Here is a 25,722-nt window from a genome sequence, read left to right as displayed (position 1 = left end):
CATGTACATACATCAACCAAGTCAACATAAAACTCAAGATATTTCTTCGAATCATGAAATGAAGAGATTCTACTAGTTTCCTAAACTAAATTCTTGGAGAAGAAAGAATTTTCTTTTGATCCCACTTACTAAGTTTCTTGTTTTTACTTCCACGGACCGATGCATTTGGAGGTCGATGCAGGATATGATAAAAATATCTCAAGAACATTCTCTCATTTTACTGTGTGCTACTTGCAACTTCTGGCGAATATGATCCATTTTTAAGTTTGTCTAATCTTGCATGACTGCACATCCCTCTTAGCATCTGCATCTCGACACTCATTTTATGGACGTGTTAGACTTTAGCAACCGAACATTCACTCTCATATAATATTACTGGCCTTACAACTATTTTATAGAACGTACCATTCACTTTGGTAGGCAATTGTCCATTTCAGCCATTCGATTCTGATTCTTTGTGTAACATTTTCTTCTATCATTACATATGCTAGAACAATGAGCCTAGAGATCTGGTCTAGAAATATAGATATGTAGTTCATTGTGAAAGATTTCTCTAAAGCTTTGATTTTCAATTCCTTTTATAGTCCACAACGACATCAAAATAAGATTTATGTTAAGAAAATAACCTTACATCTAACTCAATTCTAATAACTAGCCATGAAATGAAAATTGCCCAAGACTTTAAAGTGATTACAACCTATATCCTCAACCAATATGGGATTCTAACCCCCTAGTATGCTCAGTATAAGACATGTAGGGTGTAGATATGAGGCCAATATTGGGTAATCAAATATCATGGATGAGTTTGACTCAGATACCATGTTAAAAAATGGACCTACGACCTAACTTAATCCCAAAAGGTAAGCTACTGAGGTGAAGATTACCTAAGACCATATAAGAGGCGCTATACCATATCCTTAACCAACGTGGGAATTTTAACAATTTGAAAAATCAAAGCCCATTATTAGGACATGTTTTTGTTGAGAGGAAATCAGTGACGTTTTTCTACGCAAAAACTTATAGAAAAGAGGTCTGGATGTTTTGCCGTTAAAGTGGGCTTGGCCCGTGAGGCTAGCGCAACCCAACCGATTATTTGGATAGGGTTGGGCTTAGATTTGTTGACCCATTCAGAAGAATCGAGGCTATTAGGTCTGACCCCAAGTCAGCCAGATGACCATTGAGGCTTGGCTGCGATTGGGCTCATGCCAGCTTATGAGCCAATTTTAATAGAAAAAAATAGAAATAGCGGGTTGGCTATTGATAATCATAAAACACAAATAGCTGGACAACAATTACTATTTGCAGCCGGATAGCCACATTATTTTGTAGCCAAAAAATTAACATAAATCATTGAAACCCCACCCTTCTACCACTTCACTGTCCTCTTCACAACCATCTCCATCTTTCTCTACCATAAACAAACAACAACAATTTGGTACTCATACTTAAACAACAAAGAGAGAGAGAGAGACACACAAAGAAAGAAGCAATTTCACAGCGCCACATCTGGAACAAATGAAGCCAATCCCAAATAATAAACTAGGATATCAGGAAAGTGAATGTTTAATTACAATTTTGCGATGGGGAGATCGACGAGGATGTCACGCACTATATAGAGGTGAGGTAGATGAAATTGAGGTTAGCATCTGGAGTCCTGTGTGACAATAATGTGCCTCCAAAACTTAAAGTTAAGTTCTATAGAGCGATGGTTAGACCGGCGATGTATGGGGCTGAGTGTTGGTTAGTCAAGAATTCACATATCTAAAAGATGAAAGTAGCAGAAATGAGGAGGTTGAGATGGATGTGCGGGCACACTAGGCTGGATTAGATTAAGAATGAAGATATTCAGGAGAAGGTGTGCGTGACTCCCATGGACGACAAGATGCGGGAAGCAAGGCTTAAATGGTTCGGGCACGTGCGGAAGAGAGGCCTAGATGCTCCGGTTAGGAGGTGTGAGTGGTTGGCTTTGGCGGGTACGAGAAGAGGTAGAGGGCGGCCTAAAAAGTATTGGGGTGAGATGATCAGGCAGGACATGACGCGATTTCATATTTCCGCGGACATGGCTCTTGATAGGAAGGTGTGGAGGTTGAGCATTACGGTTGAATGTTATGAGGTAGTCGGGCGTTTTTCAACTTCGTACTAAGGTGAGGCTACTCTGATAGTGTTTTGTCTTGGACTGCTAGTGGTTTATGTTGTGTTCATACTATTTTTTCGTTTTTTCATAGTACCGGGTCATTATTACTGGTTATTATTATTGCTTTTCCATCTATTTTCTGTCTCTTACGATGTTGATATTATTTTTCTAGCTTCTGTTGCTGTTACGGATCTATTGTCTCTTTTCATCTTCTTGAGCCGAGGGTCTTTCAGAAACAACCTCTCTACTCCTCCGGAGTAGGGGTAAGGTCTGCGTATACACTACCTTCCCCAGACCCCACTTGTGGGATTTTACTGGGTTGTTATTGTTGTTGTAGTTTATAATGCATATGCATTTATTATACATATTATACATTGAGGTGAAAGATTGGGACTCTGTTTTCAAACATCTTTTGGAGTGCAATGGATGATGCCTAAGGATGTGGAGAGTTTGCTGCTATGTTGGGTTAGACAGAGAGTTTGAAAAGAGCTGAGACATATCTAGAGGACTGTCCGGTCTGCATCATGTGGTCTAGTTGGCTTAAAGGAATAAAAGATGTTTGAGGATAAGAAAGCACTCATCTTTTGTAAAGTATAAATGCATACATAGTCTATTCCCGGGTAGGCTGCCTACATTCACTCCCTTGGGGTGTGGCTCTTCCCTGGACCCTGCGTGAATGCGGAATGCTTAGTGCACCGCGTTGCCCTTTTAAATGTATACATAGTCTATGACTCTATTCTTCTGGTGTCGGATCACACATCACAGGTTAGAGGATATGGCATAGCTTGTTGACTTTTTTTTGGGGGGGCTCTATGATGTTAAAGATGTAACGGTGTCGCTGTAATTTCCTTTTCTGTACCTCTTGCAGTACCTTCTTGGTACTAGCTTTACCTAACTTCATAAAAAGAAAATATATGTCTTTTAATCTACTGATCTGCCAACTTATCTTCTTTTGCAGGGACAGTCTTTGCATATGGTCAGACAAGTAGTGGAAAGACACATACTATGAGAGGATTAGCAAACGAACCTGGAGTCATCCCTATGGCTGTGCAAGATCTGTTTAATTTCATTGGAGAGGTTCGGCATTGTCATTAGATCAATTTGCACTCCTTCAACCATTAATTGCATTCATGTCGCCTTCATATTTTTGTCATTCTTTAATGATAACTTTGTCTGCAACTTCAATAGATTGAAAAGAAATAAGTTTATTTACTGGACAACAACTTGTCATAAAGGCGATTCTAGGTCTTTTTTCAAGTTTTAAAGTCATTTTGCGGTTCTTGCAGTTACTATTTTCTGAAATTTGCTTATGTTTTCCTATAAAACTGCTCCATAGTTTAGGACTTGGTGAAGAGGAGTTTTAGGGGACACCAAGGAAAGCAATTTCTTCCAGCTACATCACACGTGTGGCACAAAACATTAGATTCTTATGCTTCAGCTTAGTACACTGGGGAATCCTCAAAATGAGTCAAACACTAGCTAGCTGAGACTTGACAGTCAACCAGATTTTTTCTCTTTATTTCTTATGTCTCCAACAGTCTTATGATAGTTGCAACCTCTATACAGACAGTTCCAACAATCGAATCAAAGAAAAAAGGCACTAAACCTATTTGGCGAAAGAAAGATAGGAAATGAGCATATTGATTCATCTATTTGCAGCTCAAGGATTGAAAGTCTTAGCGTCTTGATTCCCTTCTTAACCTGAAATGAAATGAACATAGGGAAAGATTGATCATCGGATTCATTTCCTTGTTAGAAAGAGCCCAAGAGTGACTTTTTGATAGAAAAGATACTGCCCTGATGAGTGATGAATAAGGGAAGTGACAAGCCTCTTCTGTTTGTGCTGATTTAAGTTCGGTTTTTCGATTGCATAAGAAACTAATGAAATATCATCTTTTATGACTTATCAAACGTTTTTAAAAAAATATGTTGCACTGTTGTCCTGTGCAACATGCTCATTCCTTAGAAACTTCTTTAGTACATGAAGTCGGTTCTGCCTTTTCAAAAATTTAATAAGTACCAATGTATGATATTGTTTCCTGGAATTTTAGGAAAGGGATAGAGAGTTTCTTCTACGGATGTCGTATATGGAAATCTATAATGAGGAGATAAATGATTTGTTGGCTCCAGAGCACCGAAAGTTGCAAATCCATGAAAGTGTAGAGGTAATGATTGTTTTGGTTTCGCATCATTGTTTTGTAGTTGCACATGAACTGTCAGCATAGTTTGGCTTTCATCCTGTTGCTGATCTGGCATGTAGCGGGGAATATTTGTCGCTGGCTTAAGGGAGGAAATTGTCGCCTCTCCTGATCAAGTGCTTGAACTCATGGATTTTGGAGAATGTGAGTTAAAAGTATCATCAATTTGTGTATGTCCTCTCATAATTGTTTTTTTGATAAGGTAAATTGTATTAATCAAAAGGGAGAAAAAACTCCCGCATACAAGAAGTATACAAAAAGTAGAGAATTTATATCAGAACATGATTCTCTACAAATGACGCCCAATCTTATACACAAGTAGGGGCTACATGTGTGCACCAAAAGGCTATCAAAGATAAAAGACTATTCTAAAGGTGTGAAAACGGAGACTCAATCCCCTAAAAAACTCTCCTATTTCTCTCTCCCCAGACTAACCACATGAGAGCTAACAGGGCGAACTTCCACGCCTTTTGCTTGCTTCTTCTACGGAAACCGGCCCAGCTATATAGTATTTCCTTTACAGTGTTTGGCATCACCCATTGAACACCAAAAAGATTCAGGATTGCCCTCCATAAACCCCAGGACATAGGGCAATGCAACATAAGATGATCAACTTCTTCCCCTGAGCTTTTACACATGTAGCACTAACTAACATGTGTAATTCCTCTCTTTCGCAGATTTTCAGATGTCAAGATCACTCCCCTCGCTGCTAGCCATGCAAAGAAGCACACCTTCGTGGGCGCCTTAGGAATCCAAATCGATGAGTATGCGAAAGTAGTCTCCTGTCTCACCAACATACTCTGGTAGAAGGACTTTACGGTGAACAAGCCATCGCCACGCAACCCCCATCTCCAAGAATCATAAGATGGATGGGGCATATCTTGCCCGTATAGCAGTGCCAACAAATTTTGGAGCTCCGCAATCTCCCAATCTTGCATGTTCCTTCTAAAAGAGAGGTCCCATACTATCCCCTTCATGCTCCTTGCGAATTTGTTGGACCATCAATTCCTTCTGGTTTGAAACTCTGAAGACGTGAGGGAAAGAGACCCTCAGAGTAGCCTCTCCACACCACCTGTGATTCCAAAAGCTGATTCTCCTTCCATCTCCCACCTTGTAAGTGATGTTGCCATAGAAAACTTCCCAGTTCTTCATGATGTTCCTCCACATGCCACACCCGAACGGTGCTGTGATTGCCTTGGTCCTCCAACCCCCTCCCGTGGAATCGTACTTTTCTGCTATGACCTCCCTCCATAGAGCATGCTCTTCTACCTCGAATCTCCACAGCCACTTCCCCAGCAAAGCTCTGTTGAATACCCTGAGATCTTTTACTCCAAGTCCACCCCACTTCTTTGGGGAAGTGACTGTCTGCCAATTCACTAGATGAAACTTTCTAGTTCCATCTGCCGCATCCCAAAGAAAATTCCTTTGAAGCCGCTCCAGTTTTTCTGTGATGCTCACAGGTGCTTGCAACAGGGATAAGTAATAGGTAGGGATACTCGACAAAGTGCTTTTAATAAGCACTTCCTTACCGCCTTTTGACAAATACCGTTTTTGCCAACCTGCTAATCGTTTTTCAACCCTTTAAATGACTGGATTCCAAACAGTAGTATCATTTTGCAAAGCGCCCAATGGTAGACCCAGGTAAGTAGTGGGAAGAGAGCCCATCTTGCATCCGAGAACATGAGACAAAGCATTAATGTTAGCAACCTCACCTACCGGGAAAATCTCACACTTGCCGAGGTTAATTTTGAGTCCTGATACTATCTGAAACTACTGCAGTACCTGCTTCAGGCAGGTCAATTGGTCCATATCGGCATCACAAAAAACCAGGGTGTCATCCGCAAAAAGCAAATGAGAGACCCTTCGGGCACTGAGCACCCCGATCGGAGCTGAGAATCCTCTCAAGAAGCCTCCACTCGCTGCACGATCTATCATTTTACTCAGAGCATCCATCACTAAAATGAATAGCATGGGGGATAGGGGGTCACCTTGCCTGAGCCCCCTGGAGCTGCCAAAGAAACCACACGGGCTACCATTAACCAGGACAGAGAATCTTACTGATGAAATGCAGAACTTGATCCACCCCCTCCATATTTCCCCAAACCCCATCCGCTTCATAATGAAGTCCAGGAACTCCCAATTGACATGATCGAAAGCCTTCTCAAGGTCCAACTTGCACAGTAATCCGGGTTCTCTATTTTTCCTTCTGGAGTCTACAAGTTCATTTGCCACCAGAGCAGCATCCAGGATCTGCCTACCTTCCACAAACGCATTCTGGGAGGACGAAACAGACACGTCAAGAACCTTCCTGAGTCTGTTGGAGAGCACTTTAGAAATAATCTTGTAAATGCTCCCCACTAGACCGATAGGCCTATAGTCTCTGATGCAATATGCGCCTTCTTTCTTAGGCACAATGGTAATAAAAGAAGCATTGATGCTTCTCTCGAAAGCACCATTCACGTGGAAGTATTCGATGGCTTCCATCAACTCCCCCTTAACGGTGTCCCAACAGAGCTGGAAGAAGGCCAAGGAGAAACCATCAGGCCCAGGGGCCTTATCACCAGCACAACTCGACACAGCATCGTGCACCTCCTCCTCCTCGAAAGCTCTTTCTAGCCACTCATTGTCTCCCTCCCCTATGTGGTTGAAACTCTATTCCCCCCAAAGTAGGCCTCCAACTAACTTCTTCTTTGTATAAGTTCTCATAAAACCCCACTATCGCCCCTTTTACCTCCTCATCTCCCTCGATCCTCACCTCATCTACAACAAGGGACTCTATGAAGTTTCTCCTTTGATTTGTAACGCAACCCTGTGGAAGAACTTGGTATTCGAATCCCCCTCCTTTAACCAGAGCGCCCTTGATTTTTATCGCCAACTAGTCTCTTGAGCTATTGCTAACTCGACTATTTCACTTTTAACCTTCCCCAATCTCACTTTCTCAGGTTCATCTAGCTCCCTCGCCCCTTCCCCTCTCTCTAATTACTCCAATTCATGCATAAGCTCCCTTATTTTGACCTCCACCCTCTCGAAGACCTCCTTATTCCACCTAATAATATCTCCCTTGAGCAATTTGAGTTTCTTCGACAGACGGAATGAGGGTGACCCTGATACCCCGTAGCTGGTCCACCATTCTTGCACTTTGTCACAAAATCCTGGCACTTTCAACCACATGTTCTCGAACCGGAATGGAGCACGGACTCCCTCCCTCTGCATCCATCTAGCAAGATGGGCAAGTGATCCGAAGTTAGCCTAGGTAAAGGGGTCTGCAACACATTCGGCACCGGCTCATCCCAGGAGGACGATATCAGAAATCTATCGAGTCTGGACCTTGAGTTTGAATCCTCCGCCCTGGCCCAAGTAAACCTTTCCCCTGACAAAGGAAGATCAATGAGAAAGTGATCATTGATGAAGTCAGAAAACTCCTCCATGGCCCTCGAGATCAAATTGCACCCTAATCTCTCCTCCAGGAATCTAATAGTATTAAAGTCTCCCCCTAGAACCCATGAAATATCTCATTCCCCCATAACATTGGCAAGTTCCTCCCAGAAAAACATCTTGGACCCTTCCCCTACCGGCCCGTACACTCTCCCAAATCCCCACTCCACCCCACTCACTCTATCTTTGACGAGAGCTGCCAAAGAGAAAACTCCCTTCCTAATCTTCTTTACCTCCAAGCTTCTATCATCCCACTTAAGTAGAATGCCCCCGGCACTTCCCGCTGCTGGGATCCAGTCATATTTCACCCAACTACCTCCCAGACACTTCTCACGATCGCATCCGACAAAACTTCCATTTTGGTCTCCTGAAAACAAACTAGGTTGGCACCCCATTCCCTAACTCCCACTTTGATGATGGCCTTTTTGTTTGGGTCATTCATCCCCTGACATTCCATGAAATGATCTTAACTTCCATAAGCAACAATAGCCCCCTTTTCCCCACCCCCCTAGCCGAGGTCCCTTTCTCCATGTCACCCCTTCTCTGATACACCACTACATCCCCAATTTATTTTTGATTAACACCTTTACCCAACTCCTTCCCCGTGCCTTCGTAACAAGGCTGTTTCTCAATCTCCCTCAACAGTTCTAGCACCCTATCTTCCTTCCCTTCAAAAGAAACACCTAAGAACTTCCCAAAGTTTAATAGTTTATCCTCCATCCATAAGGACATATCCCCTTCTCCAATCCGTGACGAAATTGGACATGCATCTTCTGTAATTACCTTTCCCTTCCCCCTACCGGAAGAATGCAAGACCATGTCATTGCTAGTAATAGGAACTCTGGGTGCCGGGTGGATCACATCGTTTCTTTGAGAGGCACCAACCTCAGGAATTAATGCCTCTCTTGGAGGAGATTGTATTGTAACCCCAACACATCTAAGCACAGTGGGAGATGAGGGGACGATGGAGCTGGGTCCATCGGAGGCGGGGGGCCGTAGAATAACACCGCCAGCTTTAGCCGGTGCTGCCCCTGGAACAGTGGCCGAAGAGGGGCACCAGTCCCTAGTGCTTGGTGAAGAAATAACACTGTGTGAGGCATCATTGGTAGAAGAAGGAGGAGTGACTGCTCCCATATGTTTAGGAGCCTAATCGGACGCAGCTTGATATAATCTGGGCCGCTCCTTTGGATCGATTATAATAGAATTGGGAAAAATTGCTGGGCCCATGTGTGGAGGCCCAGGCCTATGCTTGCTGAAATCTTGCCCGACCCTATGATAGTTAATAGAGGACCGACCCATTCTGCCTTTCCAGTCCGCATCACTAACCCATTCACGTCTTTTCTTCCTGTTAAAATTTTGTCTTCTTCTCCCAAAATCAAACCTCCCGTCACTTCTTGATCTACCGTCTGATTCCAGCTTAGTCCACTTATCCGGTGAGCCCTTCCCTCCCCTCAGAAAGTGATTTCCCCTTCCCTCCTTTCTATTTGACCTTTCCTCTTCTTCCGCCAAAATCACAGGCATAAAGATAGGGCGAAATTCAGGGATCAACCAAGCCCTGTAGCTCAAGTAGCCATCTTCCACCACAGTGGAGACAAGGATTCTGCCCCCTTTCCTCATCACAATCCTTACTCGCGAGAGATCGTGCAAGCTGCAAGTGACATCAATGAAACCCCCACAGATTTTCCCAACCTTCTTGAATAGGTCAAGACACCAGAGGTGCACCGGGAGACCGACCATGTTGACCATCAATGTTTTGAGACACCCATCGTGCTCCACCCATCTGTCTAACTTTAAGAAATTCCCGTCGAACAACCTGTTTCCTCTGACAAGAATTTCTGACGCTTGAGACTCGTCGACAAATCGAAAGAGATATTGTGTGTCCCCCAGTTGCGATATTTTCGGCCCGTCCTTGACGTTCCATGCCTCTGCTGCCCAGTTCCTAACAACTTCTGGAGAACCAACCCACCCAATCAAACAAGAGTCCAAGAAACCTTTACGCCTGAGAGTGTGCTCCTCGGACAACGAGAAGTGTGGCTCCTGCCCTACGTCAAGCTTTCGCTGGCATCTTCCCCTAAGTTCGAGGGCTGGCCAAGATGCAGCTTTGCTAAAAGACATGCTTTCCAATTTTCTAGATTCTAGGGAGAAGTAGGAGCTTCTCTCTGAAGAGTCCGTCATGGCTAAACCAAGAGCCTCGCGAGGAGACTGACTGAAGAAGAGAAAGTGAGAGGGAGTGAAATCTGGCCGGAAAAAGACACCTCTGTCGCCGGAAAATAGCAAAAGTGATCGGAAGTTGGAGGTTGATGGATGGGTGAGATCGGAACAGCTTCGCGAAGAGGCTGTCTGAAGGAAAAAAATTGGGATCTGGCCTGGAAAGGCGTCACGCGCCGGCGCGTGGGCTAGGGGTGGTCAGAGATCTGCCGCGAGTGACGGCGCGTGGGGTGTCAGATCCCGGCGATTCTTGCTGGGGTGGTGTCGCGACAAGGTTGGCTCTCGGATGGTGGTGGTGAGGTCCTAGGATTCATGATTCATGGTGGTGGTGAAGGGATGGGTTGGGGTGTCTGTCCCTACCGCATATGCAAGAAGGGCTGTTGATTATCCTCTCATAATTGTTTTTCTTTGAAAGTATCTTATATGCTCCAATTTATCTAATAACAAAGGCTCCACTGTGAATATTGGTCTTGAGAGCATACTGCCAAACATTTCCGTGCCCTAAAGATTTGGTTTTCATCTTTAAAGAAGTGCTGCTTCCAAAATCCCCTCTTGTTCTTCTGCCTTATTATTGGCTACTCTATCTCGAATGAATGTCAGCTTCAGCAAGAGTAGAAGTCCTCACAGTTTGTTTTGCAGGTCATCGACATATTGGAGAAACTAATATGAATGTATACAGCAGTAGGTCACACACAATTTTCCGGATGGTAAGATACGCTTGAGTGACTATACTAAGATATGAGAAATACATTCACGTCTTAAAATTTATACTTAACAGATAATTGAGAGTAGGGAGAAGGCTGAAGATACAAAAACAGACAATTCTTGTGATGCAGTTCGTGTATCTGTTCTGGTATGCAGTATGAAGTTCTTACATTCTCTTTTTAAGATGCTATTATTTATGTAGAAAAATCTATAAGGATGCTCTTTCTGTCCTCACATTTTCCCAGAACCTGGTGGACCTTGCTGGTTCAGAACGTGCTGCCAAAACCGGAGCAGAAGGTGTTCGCCTAAAAGAAGGTTCCCACATCAACAAAAGCTTGATGACTTTAGGAACTGTAATAAAAAAACTAAGTGAAGGTGCTGAGAGTCAAGGGTAAGTTTGTTATGTGTTGACTTTGGTTCCGTAAAGCGTTCTCCTACTTGTACTAATGTGTTATGCAATCTTGCAGGGGTCACGTTCCGTATCGAGACAGTAAACTAACACGTATCTTGCAACCTGCACTGGGTGGAAATGCAAACACTGCCATCATATGTAATATCACTCTTGCCCAGGTAAATGTTTTGTGCTTAATATATTTATGGTAGGCTGAAAAGCACCTATAAAATACATAAGTCCTTGTGTTGGTGCACAACATTCTCTATGGAATCTTCAATTTCATAATTTTTTTTTTGATTTCTTTAGAGAACTTTAAAACAGAATAAATGAAATTTCAATGTCTATCATGTCAAAACTTTCTTAGAATATCTTTTATTAAAAAAGTTCCATGATAAAGCAATCTGCGGCTGATGGAAACTACTGCTACACTGATCTTGGTATGCTGATCTTACTGTACAATGGTAGGCATGTCTGCCTCAGATCATGTCTGCCTCAGATCATGTCTACTTGTATCACAATAATATGATTGTGTCCAAGTGTTTTCCCTGTAGACTTACAATTTGTATATCACCATTGCAGTTCACTACAAGTGTTTTCCTTTTAAGATTTACAAGTTATTATAGTGCTATTGTGATATCATTTTTCGGTTTTCAGCAATTTATTTAACAAAATGATTATGTAATGAACACACAAGTTGACTATCGATGAACTGGCCTTCTGTTTTCCACTTAATGCTGCTGACTTTTTGAGTACAGTAGCTCAAAATTGTCTTCGGATCATTCTTTGTCTTCTCTCATTTTTCAGTGTGGAGGGCTCGAGTACCTTTCAATTTGCGTTAACCATGATAAATATGCAATGGGACCACCTTTCAAAAATATAGTGTGTCACAGGCAGAATTTTCTTTTCATCACATATTGTGCTAGTGGATCATATAATGCTTGGATTACCATGTGTCTATGATTCTTCTTTCTTTCTTCCTTTTTTCTGCCTTTGGTTTTCTCGTGGGGCTTTCTGCTTGATGCTAGGTTCATGCTGACAGTTTCTGGTTTTCTATTTTAATAATGCATTTTCTCCTTGATGCCAGATTCATGCTGATGAGACTAAAAGTAGTCTTCAATTTGCAAGCAGGGCATTGCGGGTTACAAATTGTGTTCACGTGAATGAGGTTAGTTATTTTATTGCATTCTGCACTTCATAATATTTTTTCATTACTTCAAACAATTTCCATATGGAATTCACGAAGTGCATGTCTAATTCATGCACCAGAAAGCAAGCCATCACTTGGCTTTCTTTATGCCTCTTACTCATGTCTGCTGTTAGTCTGAGTTGCTTCTGGCTTGCACTTTCTTTTTACCTTTATATGATGCCTGTTTTATTGCATCTTAACTTATCTGCAATTCTACATTTGATACCAGATATTGACTGATGCTGCATTGCTCAAGCGTCAAAAGAAGGAGATTGAGGAGCTGCGAGCAAAATTGCAGGTTGTGCAAGCAGTCAGGCCTGTTTGTTATTTAGAAATGGTTGCATTGATATGTTGACCAACCTATGTTTTTTAAACCATTGAAGGCATCACATTCAGAACATCCTGATGAAGAAATATTGAATCTTCGGAACACTTTACTGAAGGTTTGTGATGATTACTTCATAGTTGCTTTGCCAATTATATGAGTCTCAAAGGTGTAATATTTTTAACAGAGTGAATTGGAGCGGGAACGAATTGCGTTAGAGTTGGAGGAGGAAAAGAAAGCTCAGGTTGAAAGGGAGAAGAGGTTACAAGAGCAAGCCAAGAAAATTGAGAACTTGAGTTCTATGGTGCTATGCTCAAATAGGGATGAGGCTCGTGATACCTATAAAAAGGTAAGTTAGTGGATTTCAATCTCTTCATTGCTTTACTTGCTTTTGAATCCCTCCTAGAAGCACTACTGTTTAAGAGTGTAATTTCAACAAGTTGGCAGTGCTTCACTGTGTGAAATTGACAAATAAGATTCAATTTTTAACATATTGCTGGAACTTCACCTAATCTACTGCAGAGCAAAGACTCGTAAAAGCAATTAAATCATTTTTTTCAGTACAGAAGTCTTTTTTCCATCTCTTTTATCAGGTAATTGGGTTCCTAGTTCTTTTTCTTTTACCTTCTATGATCCCTTGAATCCTAGATGTGATTTCCTTGGACGCTTTCTTTATTGTTTCTCGTTACTCCCTTGATTCTGCCTCCAGTCCAGTATTAGCAAATTGGAACTGATCCTCAATTTAGTAAGTGATAGGAAATGGACATTGAGCCTAACTCAACTTCAAAAGCTAACTCATGAAGTGAGAATTGCCCAAAAACATATAAAGAGGCCAAATCACCTCTCCACAACCAATACAAGAATTCTGACACCCCTCCAGGCCTGTCAACTGGAGCATGGACAACATAATATGGGTCCAACATCGGGTACCAAGAATTGGGATGGGTGTGGTTCTTATACCAAGATAAGAAATGAACCTTGGACCTAACTCAATCCTAAAAGCTAGCTCATGAGGTGAGGATTGCCCAAGATGTGAGAATTCTGATATTAAGCTTTCTCGTTGCTCAAGTGCCTTACATTCTCTTTCAATCCTAGTCACATGAACTGGCATTGCCTACATGCAACTCCATATCAACAAGAGGTATCGGCCATATATACTCTTTTGCCCTCTTTCTCTAGCCTCACAAGTCTTGCCATATTCTTTAATTACCCAACGCTGCTTTAGATTTTGACCAGACTTAATTGCAGCATCTGGTCTATTATGGTAGCAAGTCCTAAGAGCTCTTTTGGATAATCGATAAATCCTCGAGGCCAGTTAGCAAGCACAATTCGAAGCTCGGTGGATAATGAGCCTGCACCTCTTGGCTTGGGCTGCCTAACCCACACCTCATGCACTATGCTTTTACCCTTGAATAAAAGCCCTACCGACAAGTCTAGAGATTTTAAATTTTAAGGATCTTGGTTTAGATGAGATAGCCACTTTATTAATAATGTGTTATAAAGTAGTAGATGCTCTTTTTTTTAATCCTTTTTGGGGATAGGTAACTTGCAATTTTCATTGTTGAAGCTCTAAAAACCAATAGATCTTCCCTGAAACTAATTTGTCTACTGCTTCTGCTTAAATATTTGTGCAAACATATATTAGTTGGGAAATTTTGCAATGTTTCAAAAATTGCCCCTTCCAGGGTGCGTCTCAAGGCTAGGTGAGGCCTGGTTACTGTAAGGCATCCAGGTCCAGGGAAAAAGTATGCAAGTGATACATCTTTTGTCACACGGAGTTCAACTTTTTCGTGCCCAAGCAAAAAAATAAATTTAAAGTTTCAAGTTAGTATTTTTTGCTTATTTTAGGAACCTGCAGTTTCTGCATTCATGAAATGCCCCAATAACCTCCATCAACTCCCTCTCACTATGCTCCGGCACTACTGAAAAAAGGCCAATGTGAAGCCATCAGGTCCAGGAGCCCTGTCACCAGCACAACTCTCTACTGCCTCCTACACCTCTTCCCCAATAGACCTCTCAAACCACTCACTATTTGGTTGAAATTATTCCCCCCCCCCAAATAATCACCCCTTTTTACCTCCTTCGCTCCCCATTTACCTCGAGAGAATATAAAGTTCCTCCTACGGTTTGCAACTGCTACCCTATGGAAGAACTTAGTGTTAGAATCCCTTTCTTTTAACCACAACGCCCTCAACTTTTGACTCCACATAGTCTCTTGTGCTATTGCTAACTCAGTTAACTCCCTCTTCACCTCCCCTTACCGAGTCTGAGACCTTCCAGCTAGTTTCTGCAATACAAAAAATTGAGCTCATTTGGGATTATAGTTTAAAGTAGTGGCTTTGCTCTATGCTAGATTTTTTGGGTGATATCCAATGAATTCTTAAGGATTCATAGTCCTTTCTTGGAAGAATGCCCAGGGGCATAACAAATTTTCTGTTCGAGTAGAAAATTCAAAATCTGCTACCAATTCCTAAAATAGGCCTTTTACTTTGCATTTCTGGAAAAATTGCTTATGTAATCTTAGTCAATGAGGGCAATACGACATGCATCACTCATTAGCATTTGATTTGGTCTTCTACCCTTAGCTTCCTTTTATTTCCGTTCTCTTGTGATTAATTTGATGTTATATCGTCTGCATTCTAGGATAAACGGCGATATACATGCTGTCCAGGTAACCTTTCAAGGGAGGCTTTGAAGGAGGTGAGATTTGATTTCCGTTGGTAGCATTACCATACATTATCTTTTGTTGTGTAAATAGGAGCAGTAGATTATTATTGACCATATTTGTGCAATGCTGCATCACAAGATGCATTTTATTAGTACTATGAATCTGCATCAGTAGTGTTCTTGGTGTATGAATCGACTGCCTCAGAGTACTTGAGAAATTTGTTGCTAATTTGTGTTTCAGTGAAAGTACTTGAGCATACAAGTCAATGAGATTCGAGAAAACCAAAAAGTAAGCCAACTATTATGTACATCTATAACAATTGATTGGGATAATTTCAGAGACTTCCCTCCAGGTTTCGCTTCGTAGCACTAACCTGCCTTGTGTGTTTACAATATTAAGCTTACATCCCTTTTCTCTAACTTTTTATAACAATTTTTGACATATTTATCATTATTAAACTGTTCTAATTAGTTAATTTTATAGAATATCTTCTTTATCACATTCTTTAATGATAAAAATGCAATGCATTGATATAAAGTTAGCCAAGTATGATGAAATAAAAACTGATAGGGATAATTTCATAGCCCTCCCTCTAAGTTTCGCTTCGTAACACTAACCTTGTGGTTTACGATATTATGCTTACCTCTCTTGTTTTTATTTTTTTGTAAAAATTATTTTGACATATTTATCATTAATGTAAAATAATTACAATTTGACTAGTTTTCTCTTTTCTAATATTAAACTGTTCTAATTAATTAATTTTATAAAATATCTTATTTATCAAATTCTTTAATGATAAAAAACGCGATTCATTGATAAAAATAGCCAAGTATGATGGAGTAACGATTGATAGGGATAGTTTGTAAGGCCTCCCTCAAAGTTTTGCTTTGTATTGTTTACGATATTATGCTTACTTCTCTTGTTTTGATTTTCTTATAACCATCATTTTTGACATATTTGTCATTAATGTAAAAGAATTACAATTTGTCTAAAGTCTTTTCGATGGAAACATTGACTCCAAATTCCTCTTCCACTTCCAACTCAATCTTCCCTGTGCAGTGTTGTGAAGAGCGTGAAGCGAGGAAAAACGGCAACCCCCTTTCGCTTAAAGCGAGAAGCGAGAAGCGAAGCGCTCGCTTTTTTGAAGTGAAAGCGGATAACCAAAAGAACAACTGCATAACACATAAGAAAGGCAATAAGAACTAAGAATAAATGATATAAAAATAAGAGGAAGGGCAATATACCATTCCAGTAAAAAATAGGCAGCATTTCAAACGAAAAAACAGTGCAAGAAAATGAAGAAGAAGAAAAGGAGAAGAATGAGAAAGAAGTACTGAAGGGAAAAAAAATGCGCCATCATTTCGCTGCTATTTAGACGCTGAAACAGTGAAAGAAAAAGAAGAAGAAGAAGAAGGAGGAGGAGGAGGAGGAGGAGGAGGAGGAGGAGGAAGAAATCACATACCTGGACCAAACTTGATGATCTTGAAGTTGAAAAGTGTAGAAAACTTGAACCCTAGTCGCTTCTTTCTTTCTCTGTTGCTGCTGGTCAATATGTTTTAAAAAAAGAACATCTTTTTTTTAATTAGGTTGGCAGCCCTTTAAAACAGAGAAGCGCACGCTTCTTACGCATCGCTTCGCATCGTCGCTTCTCGCTTTTTAGTGGGAAGTGAGCGCCTTTGAATACCTGCTACGCTTCAGATAGCAGAAGCGCTCGATGGGTCGCCTCGCTTCGCTTCTCCCTTTAGGCGAGAAAGCGCCCGCTTTTCACAACATTGTCCCTGCGAGCATTGGTTCCTGATTCTTCGCACACATTAAAGATATGGCATTTAAAATTTACCACTATGAGCACCAAATGAGGGCACTAAAACTCCAATCTAGAATCCTCGGAAAGCTACTTCCATTTTTTACTTTTTGCCAGGTACCATTAACTACCTTGCACTCTTTTGATCTTCTCTAAATTCTTTTTTATCACTACAAATGCATCTTCATATAATGAACTTTCTAACACGTCAGAAACCATTGAAAATAAAAATTAAATAAGACCTTCAACTTAATGGAGACTAAGGTGGAATTTTAATTTGCAGAGAAGAGGAAGTGGAAGAGGAAGAGGAAGAGGAAGAGGAATCTGAAACCAAGAAAATGATTTTCGAGCCAAGGAATCACGTGTTTTATCATTAAAGAATGTGCTAAAGAAGACATTTTGATAAAATTAATTAATTAGAAAAGCTTAATATTACAAAAGGGCAAATCAGTCAAAATGTAATTCTTTTTCATTAATAATAAAGACGTTAAAAACTGTTACAACGTATAGAAAAACCAAAACAAGGAAGCTAAGTGTAATATCGTAAACTACAAGGACATTAATGTTGCGAAGCGAAACCTAGAGAGAATTCTTTGAAATTGTCCCTAGTTGATAAAATGATGTATGGTGTACACATGGAGTTGGAGGAACTATCCTAAGACTACTGAAAATAAAAGCCTAGTTGAATACAATAGCAATAAGGGAACTTCAAGGAGATTGTAGTTTTCAATGGCAATTATGCCATAATTTAATGGGTTGATACATATTTTTCCCTTTGAACTTGCAAAATATTGTCTTTACACACTTTAGACCCCAACATATATGTTGGAATATGTATATGTGGAATTAGTCCTAGTCCCATATATAGTAAGAGTACATGTATTATATATATGGCTCATTGTATCATTGTTAGTACATCAATAATATTTTTTCCATGTATTATTTCTCACATGGTATCAAAGCGGCACGGAGAAAACATTTGGAAAACCCCCCCAACCAAAACAGTTGTTGTGCTTCAATTCAGGCGACCTTTTCTAGGGCTATTTTCCGTCAAATCAATTTCTGGTGTTGTGCAAAAACCAACACCACCACAAGGTCCCAACCCTCGGCGACCAAACCCCAAAAAGAATCTCCAGCTCTCACTCGCTGATCGGAGTATTTCTTTTCCACTAAGAGATCTGTTCCATACGCCGGTGCGTGGGACCTCTTTCGGCCATTTTTTGGCTGACCTTCTTCAGGTCAGCTTGGTCGCAAGGCTCTTCCGACCCGACCCATCAAGTTTAAACCTAATTTCAGCGACCTTTTTATTTTCTGGCGTTCTATTTGCAGTTTCCGGCGACCGTTTTCTTTTTCCAAGCTAAAATTTCTATGAGTTACAGTGGTACTAAACCTCCCTTCAATCCAACATATCCTTAGGGTTTGATGTTTTTGGTTCTAAAACACGAGTTCTGCAAATTCAACCTTTATGATTACTTCTGAACCCCTACTTGGGGGTTCAAATTATTTATCTTGGGCTTTGTCTGTCGAGTTGTGGTGTAAAGGTCAAGGTGTTCAAAATCACTTAACCAAAAAGGCCAGTGAGGGAGATGAAAAAGCTAAAGCACTTTGGGAGAAGATCAATGCTCAGTTATGTAATATCCTGTGGCGATCCATTGATTCCAAGTTGATGCCTTTGTTTCGTCTATTTCAGACATGTCAATTAGTTTGGGAAAAGGCTCGCACTTTATATACTAATGATCGGTCATCACCACATTATGCTTTTGTATCTTCTTTGTCTTCTGTTTCCATCCCTAAGTCTACATGTGAAGCACTGTCTCATCTAGGATGGCGACATGCTATGATTGACGAGATGTCTGCTTTACTTTGGTACTTTGGAGCTTGTTCTCTTCCTTCAGGTAAATCTATAGGTAAATCTACTGTTAGTTTTCATTGGGTTTATGCAGTCAAAGTTGGTCCGGATGGCCAGGTTGATCGACTTAAGGCCTGTCTTGTTGCCAAAGGATACTCAGATATTTAGGCTCGATTACAATGATACTTCCTCTCCCGTGGCTAAAATAGCATCAATTCGCCTTTTTCCATCCATAGTTGTTGTTCGCCATTGGCCTCTCTATCAGTTGAACTTTAAGAATGTTTTTCTTCACGGTGATCTTGAGGATGAAGTTTATATGAAGCAACCACCTGGTTTTGTTGCTCAGGGGAGCCTAGTGGCCTTGTGTATCGCTTGCGCCGGTCACTTTATGGTCTAAAACAGTTTCCTCGAGCCTGGTTTGGTAAGTTCAACACAGTTATCCGGGACTCGTAGTGAAGCATGAGAAAAAGGCTATCAAATGGCGGAAGAGAAAAGTGGAAAAGTTAATTGTATGAGTTACAAATCAACGATATCGTTAAATTGCACCCACTATGATAGTATGCCCTTCAAACTTCAATTGTGTACTAAGTGTTTTAGTTTTAAAAAGATGTTAGCATCATCTGGGAAGACCGAAAATTTCTTTTCCCTAAAGAAGAAAACTTTTTAAATATGATTTTGTTTTACACTTCAAGCTTTCTGTATCACTGAGAAAAGGTATCTCTTGACATACCATTTCTGGACATGGGAAAGAGTCCATAGAATGCTATGCTTTGATAGCAACAAAGCCAACTATATCTATCTCACTGTAATCGACTCCTATAATATTTCTTTATATTTATCTCTTTAGGGACTGCTGTTCTGCTTTTTATATTTTAATTTCTGAATCTTCAGAACAAGTTTGGGCATTACATTCTGTGATTGAAGCATGACCGTCTAAAGCTGGGGATGTGTCAAAAACAGCGAAAGTAGGGTTGAGATAGTCCTAAAGGAGTATATTAGTTTTCTGTAATTATAGTTTACCTTCTCTTAGTTATCCGTTGAGATCTCCTTGTAATCATCATCCCTCCATCTCCACCCAAAAAAACAAAAGAAAATAATCAGTTGTTTATTTCTTATATAATTGACGTTGAGGTTTTTCTTCTCATTGTTATTAGTTTCAGTGTTCATTGAGTTTATCAAAGTTCAATGATCTCGTGAAGCAGGCTTTACCTATGCACACAGAAATTAAATGTTTTATTCTCTGCTGCTTCAGTTGAACTCCGCAGTCACAGAGAAGGCTTCTGTAGTCGAAGCCAAAAGGATAGAACGTGACATTGGACCACTACTTCCTTTTGAAGAACTATTAGATGCTGACAGCATTGGAGACTCTATCAAGCAAGAAGACAATTCAAGGAGTAACCAATTGGAAGACTGTACTCTCCCTGGCCCGCGGGCTTTGTTGCATGTGACTAGCAGGAGAAAAGGAGCCTCTAGAAAAAAAAGCTCCTCAATGGTTCTCACATCACTCCGCTATTTGAACTTTCTTTCAAAATAGTATTATACCGCTGATTATCTTATTTTTTAAAATCCTGGCAGGAAGACAATGAATTATCGGAACTTCAAAGGGAGTATGAGGAGTTGCTATTAAAATTTGAATCACATGTAAGTTCTTTTGCTTTACATGTTTTATTTCTGATTCTGCAGCCTGGTTTCTTAGTTTAATTTTGCTTTTGCTAGAAAACCGCGAGTGAGGTAAAAGTTGACTATCTAACAAGGAAGCTTTTTGAGGCTGATATTCATCTGGTCGATGGTTCTGAGCAAGACGACAATTCTTTGATGCACTTGAATGGAAGCAAAACTTTGAGAGAGTCGGAAGCTATTTTGGTGATTAAGCAGCTGCAAGAGAAGGTGTCCTCTCATTTTCTTTCTTTCTCATCTTCCTGTCATCTATATAAATAAGATTACCTTGTCCTTTTTCCTCCTTTTAAGTATTTCTCAGAATGCGGAGCTTTTGTTCAGATCACTGTGCTAGAGATGGAGAGATCCTCAAGCCAACAGAATTTGGACTCTGTTGTTGAGATAGCAACAGAGCAAACCATATCTGCAAGAGAGAAGCATGAAGAGGTAATCAGGACTTCACTTTTTATGCACTGGAAATTGCAATTATGATGATTTATCTCCTTATATTGAGAGGCAGAGAGAGCAGACAAAGTGGTGATATATTCTTGTTCGCATGAGAATTTCTCTACTAGTGGCATAAATGTTGTGGCTGTATCTATCCACCATCGTATTCTCACAGTCACAGCTGTTTGACTGTTACAAAGAAACTGTTTCTTCCTGATAGAATACTAACAAAGTTCTCTTTCTCCCACTTGCATGATAAATGCACAAGGAAATATTGAACATGTGGTAGTCTTCTATATATCTGTAATAAGTGTTGTTTGATTAGTGATATTCTAGTTTGTGTTGGCATGTCATTACTAAGTATTTCTTTCAAAATCTAACTAGTAACGAATACGAGAAGCCACATAAAGAGCCCAAACCATGATGATGCTGAATCTGAATTTGAAGATCCTCATGTTTTATTGATTCGTTACGTCTTATTTCTTCCTTTTCACCATAGTCATATTTTTGCATTCTTTTAATTTTTTTATTACATACTACATAGAGGGACTAGGGAAGGGGAAGGGGAAGGGGATGGAGAGATTCGAACCCGCATCTATTATGTTGGACAATGACGTTAAGGGCTTGCTTAAAGCACGCTTAAGCCCTGAAGCTCAGTGAAGCCCAGGTTGTACGGTTCGCCTCGCTTAATTGGTCCTTTAGTGTAGGCATCAAGGTAATAAGCCGCGCGCACCTTCATCGATGAGTTTTGTCTTTAGGGAACAACAACATACATACATATATAGCTTAAATATAGTTTTTCCATTGTTTTGTCCAAATAATTATTGCTTGTGTTTATAGTTACATTTTCATGCATTACATTTCTATTTTTTTTCTGTCATGGTGCTTTTCTTCGCTAAAGCCCACGCTTTATTTGTACTTCGCATTTAAAGCTCCAACAGATTTTGGCACTTATTGTGCTTTTCGCCTTTGCCTACTTTGGTGTAGGAGATCTGCAGCGGTCCACTAGGCTATATGCCGTGGTGGTCGAAGATCTCATTCTTAATCTTAGCCCCAAGATGCATTCTCGAAAACTATGTAGTGATTAAACTTAGAAGATGTATTAGGCTTTTTTGTTTTTGGCGTAGACAGTTTTACACAGAAGATACTGTCTCAATCATAGAAATTCTAGGCTCCTGCTAGGATTACTGAACTTTGTCTTCTATTTTTGCTTTCTTGTACATATGCTTTCAATACATTCTATCTACTGTTTTTAACATACACATGAAAAAAAAAAAAATTAAAAATTAGAACGATGTATCCTGATGGTGATTTTTATCTATTCAATAGTTATTAGTTTGATTTATTAAATGAAGCTTTAAATATTATTTTTCTTTCCTTTTGCATTTCCGGCAGAAATATGTCTCTTTGTCCCCTCTTTCTTACCTCACATGCATAATATCTGTTTCCTCTGCACGTGCCACATCGCAGAGTGGGAATCAGTGTTTGGCCTTTTTGTTTTGCTTGTTGAGTATGTCTGGGATATCCTGTTCCTTGTACCATATTCCATCTGGTACAAGGCATAACTGCATAAGTGACTCATAAAACACATTAGGATGGTAATAGCTTTCGAGTTGAGTAGGTATAGCACGTCTCTATTAGATACAGACTCAAATGATCCTGCCACACAAAGAAGCCAAGGAAACCGGTGTTATTCTGCATCTGTATGAGCATGTTTTCAGGCCAATTCTTTGACTGCTAGGATCTCATTTTTACATTGATATTTACATTTGATATCCATAATACATTTCATTTAAGTGGTACAGTGCAATGACTTCTGTTTTAATGCTTTAGCTTTACCAAGAGCTTTTGAGTGCAAAACTTGAGGCACAAGGGGCTCATGAACAACTTGCTTCAATGCAATCTGCAGTATTTCTTGTTGTAAGTTCATTTCCACCCTAATATTGCTTGATGATATATTATGACACATTCTATAGGGCTCCGCTTTATGCATGCTATATAACCATTTTCATGTCTCCTGGGGCACTAATGGATACACTTTTTTCAGGAGGATAACATGAACTCTGAAATTGAGCTGCTGAGAGAGGTTCAAGATATGATGTCAGAATTTGAAAATTCACGAACCTTAATTGATTCACTCATTCCTGTGGTAGAGGAGCTTGTCCCGTCTTTCTCTGCCATATCCAAACTGGTTCCTTGTGAGTACTGTATGTCATTGCATAATCAAATTTTAAATTTGGTCAATCTTTTCATATATTCCTGGCATGTATTCAATATTTCTTAAACAACATGCGTTTTTATCACTTATATATTCTATATATTAATTCTAGTATTCTTATCAAAAAATTAATTCTAGTATTATAGTTTATTATCTATGTGCATTCTATGACCTGATCTGGTTTCCCACTTTCAGGATTTGAAGTCTTCAGCACTTGACAGTTCCAACCAAATAAGATCCATAATTAGAAACCATGAGAAACTACAGTCTTTCTTGAGGCAAAAGATTAATGTAGTTGAGGATGAAAAGGTGCGAATTGACTGCATTTCCTTTTAGTTTGTCTTTGTAATTAGAACTTTGACTACCAAGTTTATCTCACATTTCGATTATTTGAGTTTCTGTTGAAAGTACCTTTTAACTCTTGCTAATCAAAATCTAGATTCTACTGGATAATCAGATAGAAGAACTGAAAAGAGCTATTGAAGATTCTGGAAATGCATTAACAGTAAGTTGCTTCACTTTCTCCTATACCTTCCCTTTTTTATATCTCCGCTTGTGCTGACAGAATCATGTTCTTTTCCAGGAAATCTCTGAAAAATGTGAAGCAGAAAAATCTGAACACCTTTCTCAAATTCAAAGTCTTCAAAAGGAACTTTCATGCTTATCTTCTAGTTCCTTAGTCAGAGAGAAGGAAAGCATTAGAAAAGATTTGGAGAAAACAAAAGCAAAGTTGAGAGACACAGAATCCAAACTTAGGAATGCCATCCAAGAGAAGACAAAACTTGAGGTCTCATTCAAATTGTTCTGAAAGTTGATTTTCTTGTGCCGTCTGAGGCATTTCTACCTTTTCTGACAGTATCACATTCTTAGGGTGAAAGAGCTTGTGCTGAGAGGGAAATTAAACGCTTGAATGGACAGAGGGCTATTCTTGAGCGTGACATCAATAAACGAGACTCGATCATTGGAAGAAGGCGTGATTCAGTTGTTGATAGGAGCTCTAATGTGTTCGACTCCAAAAGAGCCAAGAATTCCTCTGTTTGTGTTGAACATGTTGTGCAGGTAGGTATGGTGTGCACAAACTATAGTGTAAATACGTTCAAGAAGTGTCCTATGTTCCTTAAATGCATACTGGAACAGCAAAAAACCACTTTCCACATTGTCTGTTCGTCCAATTTTGGAATTAGTGTCACCCATGTAGATTGAGCCTAACTTTATGGTGCTGAAGGTATCTGAGTAACCACCGCAATAACTTAAGGCAATGACTAGAGTGGTCCTAGACCTTTATAAAATCCTTTGGAAGCCCTTACACAACCTATGTGGGACATTTAATAACTTAACACTTTCCCTCGCACGTAATCCAATTCTGGTGGTTCGCGCATGAAATTTTTGGGTGTGAGAATAGGCTTATCCAAGGTTGATTCTGATACCTTGTGAAAGAATCAGTGCATTTAGTCCAAAAGCTTAAGTCAATGGTGGAGTGGCCCTAGACCTTTATATACAACTTTTGAAACCCTTAATCCATGCGGGAGAATCAGTAACCAATAATGACAAAACAGGAGGGCGGACCAAAATTTGGTGTCTTTTTACTGTAACTTTTGTTCAAGAAGCCATTGATTTTAGAATATTCACCCTCCTTGAAAAGAACCATTGACAAGTAAAATAAGGCAAGCCTGAAAATTAACAGAAGGCCGTCCAAGCCAGGGCTTGGAGAGTGACATTTGTGCTTTCACTTCATTTTCATGTTTAGGCCTTTTGGGTTATGTCAATATCAATCTAAATCCTCTTACAGCCCCCAAGGCATCGTTGTCTAACTTACATGCGATGTAATAACATTTTCAAATTAAAGGATCAGATCATCATATGGTAAAAGTACTTCCATGTTTCTTCTCCCAATCATCTTATGATGACGATCTCAGGATAACCTCTAAGATTTCTAAGTTTTTAAACTTTATTACTAAATTAAGCATCACTAAACTTGGTTTAAACATGCTATATTTTCTGTGCCCTCAAAGAAAAGAAAACCTTATTGGTATGCATCATGAAGTCTAGTCAACTTCTCTTTATCTTAGAATATACTGATTTAGCAAAATTCCTGTTGAGTTGTTCCACATCGGTGGGATTTGAGGTCCTTGGTCTCCTTATATGGTTTTGGGCAATCCTCACCTCACAAGCTAACTTTTGGGGTTGAGTTAGGCTCAATGTCCATTTATCATGGTATCAGAGCCAGGCCCATTCCATTTGTTATTACTGATGTTGGGCCCCCATTTATGTTGTCCACGCTCCAGTTTACATGCCTGGGCGTGAGGGGGTGTTGAGTTGTCCCACATCGGTGGGATTTGAGGTACTTGGTCTCCTTATATGTTCTTGGGCAATCCTCACCTCATAAGCTAGCTTTTAGAGTTTTAGTTAGGCCCAAGGTCCATTTATCAATTCCATAGCATGTTTGTTTCATTCTTGAGATATTTCTCACCCAAGTTAGGTCTAGGAATCACTTTGAG

The 25,722-nt window shown here is 40.1% G+C and overlaps 1 protein-coding gene across 1 annotated transcript in view; it reads left to right on the top strand.

The window, feature by feature from the left end:
- LOC107766218 (kinesin-like protein KIN-7O) overlaps positions 1-25,722 on the top strand; it is a 44,993-nt gene that overhangs the window by 2,203 nt on the left and 17,068 nt on the right. Inside the window, exons 3-24 of the mRNA XM_075246277.1 lie at positions 3,093-3,211; positions 4,186-4,299; positions 4,395-4,476; positions 10,615-10,682; positions 10,754-10,828; positions 10,926-11,071; positions 11,148-11,250; positions 12,159-12,239; positions 12,490-12,558; positions 12,644-12,703; positions 12,773-12,934; positions 15,229-15,285; positions 20,156-20,395; positions 20,479-20,544; positions 20,620-20,790; positions 20,902-21,006; positions 22,840-22,926; positions 23,054-23,202; positions 23,419-23,533; positions 23,664-23,729; positions 23,808-24,011; positions 24,095-24,283. Of these exons, the coding sequence (XP_075102378.1) occupies positions 3,093-3,211; positions 4,186-4,299; positions 4,395-4,476; positions 10,615-10,682; positions 10,754-10,828; positions 10,926-11,071; positions 11,148-11,250; positions 12,159-12,239; positions 12,490-12,558; positions 12,644-12,703; positions 12,773-12,934; positions 15,229-15,285; positions 20,156-20,395; positions 20,479-20,544; positions 20,620-20,790; positions 20,902-21,006; positions 22,840-22,926; positions 23,054-23,202; positions 23,419-23,533; positions 23,664-23,729; positions 23,808-24,011; positions 24,095-24,283 (2,528 nt within the window). The remainder of the gene's footprint in view (positions 1-3,092; positions 3,212-4,185; positions 4,300-4,394; positions 4,477-10,614; positions 10,683-10,753; positions 10,829-10,925; positions 11,072-11,147; positions 11,251-12,158; positions 12,240-12,489; positions 12,559-12,643; positions 12,704-12,772; positions 12,935-15,228; positions 15,286-20,155; positions 20,396-20,478; positions 20,545-20,619; positions 20,791-20,901; positions 21,007-22,839; positions 22,927-23,053; positions 23,203-23,418; positions 23,534-23,663; positions 23,730-23,807; positions 24,012-24,094; positions 24,284-25,722) is intronic.

This window comes from Nicotiana tabacum, chromosome 23 (genome assembly GCF_000715075.1).
Source record: "Nicotiana tabacum cultivar K326 chromosome 23, ASM71507v2, whole genome shotgun sequence".
Taxonomy (NCBI): Eukaryota; Viridiplantae; Streptophyta; class Magnoliopsida; order Solanales; family Solanaceae; genus Nicotiana; species Nicotiana tabacum.
The sequence above is the reverse complement of the archived record's forward strand: the minus strand, read 5'-3'. Positions and strand labels throughout refer to the sequence as shown.